General features: G+C 30.5%; 1 protein-coding gene and 1 long non-coding RNA gene across 3 annotated transcripts; one reads left to right on the top strand and one right to left on the bottom strand.

Moving 5' to 3' along the window:
• Positions 1-824: 824 nt before the first annotated feature.
• On the bottom strand, positions 825-2,216 carry LOC121116241 (uncharacterized). 2 transcript variants are annotated; one of them, XR_005863795.2, is made up of 2 exons: positions 2,078-2,216; positions 825-2,024 (listed from the first exon to the last, which is right to left on the bottom strand). It is a non-coding gene; the product is annotated as an uncharacterized lncRNA (long non-coding RNA). The 2 variants fall into 2 exon arrangements; XR_005863796.2 differs by having other exon boundaries at positions 825-2,036; positions 2,078-2,215.
• On the top strand, positions 2,080-5,501 carry LOC121116197 (uncharacterized). Its single transcript, XM_040710444.2, has 2 exons — positions 2,080-2,320; positions 4,563-5,501. The coding sequence occupies exons 1-2, from the start codon at positions 2,318-2,320 to the stop codon at positions 5,307-5,309; spliced, it is 750 nt and encodes a 249-aa protein (XP_040566378.1). The 5' UTR covers positions 2,080-2,317; the 3' UTR covers positions 5,310-5,501.
• The last annotated feature ends 707 nt before the right edge of the window (positions 5,502-6,208 follow it).

The following is a 6,208-nucleotide window of genomic DNA, read 5'->3' as shown; positions in this document are numbered from 1 at the left end:
TTTTTTTATTTATTTTTTTATTTTTTTCATTACATCTTCCCATGAAGTTGTGAAATAAAACTCAGCCCTCAAGATGAAATGACCCAACTTAGAAAATTATACAACTATTATCATCTACACCAAGGAAATCTAAATGATTAGTCATTGTTGATTTGATATGTATTTTACATAATAATCATAATAAAATTTGATGAGAGGAGGCAGTATATCCTCAGGAAAGAATTTAGTACTTGATATAATTAGTGAAGACTACAAAAAAAACATTTTGATTTCCTTGCTGATTAAACTATCTGTACCAAAGAAGAACTCCTTCGACCTATGTTCTCGATCCAAAACTTTGTTAATAATCCATCAGGAAGATGGATAAAATACTATATATCCTGGGATATTCTGTAGTAGGATATTGTGGTTTTGTAAAAGAAAAATGGTCAACACTCATTTTCTTTTATAACTTTAATCATATATTTTTTTTTTTAATGAGTCCTTAACTTGAGAGGACAAGTTATTTCGCACATTGAAGATGTTGCACAAAAACAAGTATAATATTTTGATTGGCAATAAGTTTAAAATGCACCGTACATTAGTCGGAAAAGTCTTTAGAAGATGGTTGATCTTTATCTATTATCAATTTAAAAAAACTCATATGGCCGTGCCCAATGACATCATAGACCTCTATATGCCAGAGAACAATAAAATAATTTGGTATTCGCCACAACCAATAGATTCTAAAATAAATTAATTGAAATGAATTTTAGAATACAAAAATATAATTAAAAGGATCATATGGATATCATCATATATGTATTAAATATTAACATATAAAAAGAAAAGTCGAAGTGATAACCTAACTATCTAATTCAAAAATGCTAGAAAATTTACAATAAAATATTAAAACATAGTTAGTTATTTCTTTCCATTGCATAAGAGATCAGAAGGCTCCGATAAACATACTAGTATTTAGATTTCTATAAATTGTATGAAGATAAATTATTTATAAATGTTGACCGTTGTTGTTGTCTTTATTTAAAGGATCTAGAAAGTACAATAAAATAAGAATAAAAATTATCTGGACTTTCATGAGAATGAGTAATTCATGAACATATTATCTTGTAAGATTCTGATCCAAAAGGAGAATATCTCTTCAATATCTTGGTGAGTCAGACCTTGCTCACAAAAGAAACAGATTCTGAGGATTGAAATTATTTGAAATTAGCCTCAAAATGAGGAGAGGCAGTCCAAACTCATCTAGAAACTATTTCCAACGATAAAAAAAAAAAAAAAAAAAATCTTTTTGCCTAACCTTGTAATAATAACATTGAATAATAGATGGATTCGTTTTAATAGATTTAAATCTGAATTGTAATACAAGGACTACTAGCAACAATGAATTCATACGTTTCTTATTTCTTGAAAAGAGTAGATTCTTGAAATTAACTTCTTGGGATGTCAAACTCATCTTTGGAAGAACCACTTTGAGTCAAGAATAATTTTAAATGAATTATCACTTAATAAAATTACTTTCATTAAGTCTCAAGTAATAATAATGAGTAATAAAATTGAAGGAATTTTGTCAACAGGCGACTCAACTTCGTCTCAAGTCTTTCTCTAGATAGTAGCAAGTATTCTTTGGTTGGATAATCATAATTATTATTCATTATTTGTTCTGCAATGTGACACTACTCACTGGTGATTTGATTACAAACGAATAAATGAAAGGTTGTGTGATACAATAAAAATGATGACCTCAAATTAATTTGCTTAAGGAAACTTAGATGAAATATAGACAAATAATATAAATAACAATTAAAATTCGGTAAAAAATATTATATAGTTGTTGTTTTTTTCAAATATATGCTAGCTTTAAAGGGAGGATTTCCGCCCTGATTCACCGCTTGTTGTCTATTATTCAAAACAAAACATGATAATTAATTAGAAGAGTAGTCAATGCAAATCAATCGATGGTTCGTAGTCTCCGTCGTAGGGGGCGGCGGCCTGCCTTTACATTCCTTACAAAACCGTGCGCCCTAAATTTATTACTATAATTAAATAGTATATATTTATTCATTTCTTTACATACCCATATCTTGGTGTAGATCTTGTACGTCACAGAGGCTCTCATACCATTCTCTTATAGGTAGCATACATTCACATCCCAACAACAGTAGAGGACTTTTTAGGTTTTGTTGTGGTTGTTCTTTTTATTATTATTATTTTTGGTTACGACCCAAAAAAAAATAAAAGTGGATTTACTGTTGATCAAGATCCTTAGGAATTAACATCCTTCTCGTAAACATTTCGTCATCTGCTCAAATAAACAATGGTAAAGAATTACAATATATATATTATATGATTATCGAGGTTTGGTGAAGGGAATATATTTATTTAATTTGTTATTTATTTGTTTCTTTACAAGATGAAACTTGTAAAAAAGACAAGGAGTACAAGTAACCCTACCTAAGCCTCATTTTGCTTTATTTTTTAATTAATATGTTGGTCATTTCAATCAATGCTAACTTCGTCAGCTATGACTTGACTTAATGTATCACGATTATTTTTAGAAGAAAATACGAAAAAACATTTATTGTTTTTTCGTGTTTCGTCTTACTAAAATAAATATTTTCTTTTCTTGACCAAATAAAGACGGAACAAAATTCAATCAAATGAAATGTAACAAAACAAAACGAAATTGTTTAATGACCTTCTTTATTCTCAAAATGTAGAAAAGGCCATTAATTTAACCTTTATGTTATTATTACAGATCTGGGAGCTCGATAAAAATAACTGATTGTTAGAGATAAGTATTTAGAATGTGCTCACAGTTCTAAAGTTTTACTGGAATAAAGTTTAAATTAAGTAAATATATATTTCAGTTGGAGGGCATAACCTTTGTTTGGGGGCGGGGGGCACGACCCCATAATACTTCCCTTAGTTACAACACCGTCTCCAAGTAACAAATTATACCTTTGTTTCATTTCACTTTCTTTAATTACAATATTAGTCATTACAAACATCAATTACCAACAATTCATTTTGCTTTTGCTTTTAAAAGATTGACAAGATCAATTTTTTAACATGTACAAATCCTTAAAGGGCATAATTTTTTGTAAATATGCAATTTAAGGGTGGGAATATGTACTCATGATCCCCATTAAAATCAACGAATAAAGTATATTAGTACGTTGTATTACATAATTATTCAAAATTAACAAACATTAAATGTATTTTTTAACTTTTATACGGTCCAGCGTACCTATATATTATGTGTGTAGATACGATTTCTTATACATGTTTGAACTTGTGAAGTGTACAAGTTACAATTTCCACGTCTCAATACGTTTAAGAAATTACAAAATCGGTCATTTTAGTTCTCAACGATTAATTACACCATTTATTATGTATTTCAAGGGATATAACTCTGGATATTGAACTTTATAATCTACTGCAGAATATTTCCTTATTAATCTTTTTATTTTCACTAAAATTGATCAATATTACATCATGAATTTACACCTACCATACGTTGAATATTCAATTATTGCATTATTTTCATCACAAGTCCTACTCTAAAATCTTCATTTAAAATGATTATATATTCCTTTTTTTTTTTACTTAGTTTTTTTTTTTAAATCTATAGCTATTTTCAAAAAAGTTTTAAAAATTAAATTTATTAAATTTTTTGGAAAAAAATTTCAAAAATCCATAGATTTTCACAAAAAAGTTAATTATTTAAAAAAATAAGAAATACATTACAAATATTAAGTTTTTTAAAAAGTCCACAGCTATTCACAAAAACTTTAATTTTTAGCTCTGTTACATAATTTACAGGAATTCACTAATTTTGCTTCGAGGGCGTGAGCTACAGCCCCTCCACCCCACCCCCTACCGACGCCCCTGCCTCATTTTTGAATGTTACTACTTGTGCAAGTTACAACTTCAAGATTATTTTCTTCAAATCAAAAGTCTTATTTTCTTAACACCCAATGTATCAAGGAACATTATCGACCTTGGGAGAAAAGTGCAACTGACCATATATACATGACCATAAATAATAATATTGTCATGTGTGGGCTGTTCCTTATTATGTATTAATGTTGTTTTGAACGCTTATTCATCCCTAAAAAGTTAGAGACATAATTGATACTTTTGAATCGATATTTTTACTAAAAATATCCATTGCTAAATTATCTTTTTAATTATTATATATTTCAAAGAAATATGAATATTGTTGGGAAATATATACTGATGGGTTAAAATGTTATTCATTGGACTTAATTAGATTTAATGTGGTGTCATAAAAAGGCATATACCCTTACATACCTAATAATTAGGGGTCTGCTTCCAAATTGAATTGTAACAAATTACAATGATATATATATATATATGTGCAAATATGCATACCTATAATTACACTATAATTTTTGAAATTGCCTTCAGGTTACATCTGATATATGAGGTAGGTGGGTAATAGGTATTTAATGGTAGCAATGAGGTCTTAATGTGCTTTTAAGTATTACATATTATTATGAACTTATAATCTCCAACTTTTTCTCTTTTTCCCATAGAGAGCACTCCTTATTCTTCTCTGTGCGGCCATTTGCAGCGCTCAACACTATGGACAGCACTATGGCTACCAGAATCCCTACAAGTACCACCCCTATATGAGATATCACGACTACAATGCACGTCATCAAGAGCCAGCTCCTACAAAGGAGGAGCCCGAGGCCATTCAAGAGGAAGAAACACCTCGATACCCTTATGCTTACCGTCACCAGACACAAGGTCGCCACTACGAAAGACCAGAGCCTACTGAAAGACCCACTCCATCCTCTCGTCAACCTCATCACTATGGTGCCTATCATGCTTCTCAAGCCCATAGAAACCCCTATCAGTATCATCGCCAACATGCAACAACCAAACGTCCTGAACATAGAAAGCCTTCACCTCACAGAGAACAACCCACAAAACCTACAAAGGCGGACGCCAAAGATCCCAAATATCTCGGAACCTTTAAAAATCCCACTCATGAGGTCAAAGGAGACATCTTTATGTTGGACGATAACACTTTGTATATCCAAGGATTCAGTTTTGATGGACAAGCACCAGATGTGTACTTCTGGTCTGATGGCGTTCCCATCCCATACTACACAAGATCAGACAATCACATCACAATGAATGTTCAAGAATACAAGGATGAGGATATCGTTCTAACACTTCCTCCAGAGAAACCCACCCTGGATAAGATGAGAAAGTTTCAAATTTGGTGCAAACAATTTGGAATCAATTTCGGAGAGTTCTCCATTGATGATTAGGCTTGGGGTTTTCTTGTTCTTTAGTCCGATTAGTACATATATCCACTCAAAAGATATGTACTTTTTACGTTCAGAGTGAGAAAGAACGAATCATCCCATATTATCCCTCTCATCCAATCACGAACATTTCAACTATTTATTCCGTGTACTTATTTATTTATTTATTTTATCAAATAAAAATATATTATATTCCTTTTATAAAAAAATATTTTTATTTGAATGACTTAGTATGTACAATGTACATGGTGGGGTTTCTCTCCCGGTATCCCGGTTTCCAGGATTTTAATCCTACGAGAAATGTTGCATTAAATTATTTCATTTAATAATTCCTTATTATTGTTTCAAATCCATATTTTGAATATAAAATGGGGTTTGAAAGAGTAATATAGGAATTGTTTCTTTTCAAATGGCTCATATCTGAAAATAAGGCTTTTAACCTGCGGCTCGGGTTGTGCAATTCAAAATTATACAAATCCCAGTTCTATCAAAAATTAGCTCTATCGTCACTGACTATTTAAGTTTATTTTCGCTCTGGGTAGGATTAAGTTGCGGAATTCTAAAAAGGGATACCTTCTTATTTCTAAAAAACAACCCACGCACTGTTAAAGGAAATGAGAATATATGGATAAGACTAGCTTAAAACGTTTTCTTTCTTCTTGAAGTTTAAAAAGAAATACTTTATTAAAATTTCATGTCCCGGGATTATTAACAATTTACCGATAAAATGAGAAACCCTCTTAAATAGGCAAGGTTATGCACCCCTAAGTGTTTGTATAACTCTTCAAACACAATCGAAGATATGGATTACAAAAAAAAAAATCATGATGACGAATACAAATTTCCAGAAATAGAATTTGTGAACTTGTTCCAATCGTAATGGAAAGAAATAAAAAACGGAA

This window comes from Lepeophtheirus salmonis, chromosome 1 (assembly GCF_016086655.4).
Source record: "Lepeophtheirus salmonis chromosome 1, UVic_Lsal_1.4, whole genome shotgun sequence".
Taxonomy (NCBI): domain Eukaryota; kingdom Metazoa; phylum Arthropoda; class Copepoda; order Siphonostomatoida; family Caligidae; genus Lepeophtheirus; species Lepeophtheirus salmonis.
The sequence above is the reverse complement of the archived record's forward strand: the minus strand, read 5'-3'. Positions and strand labels throughout refer to the sequence as shown.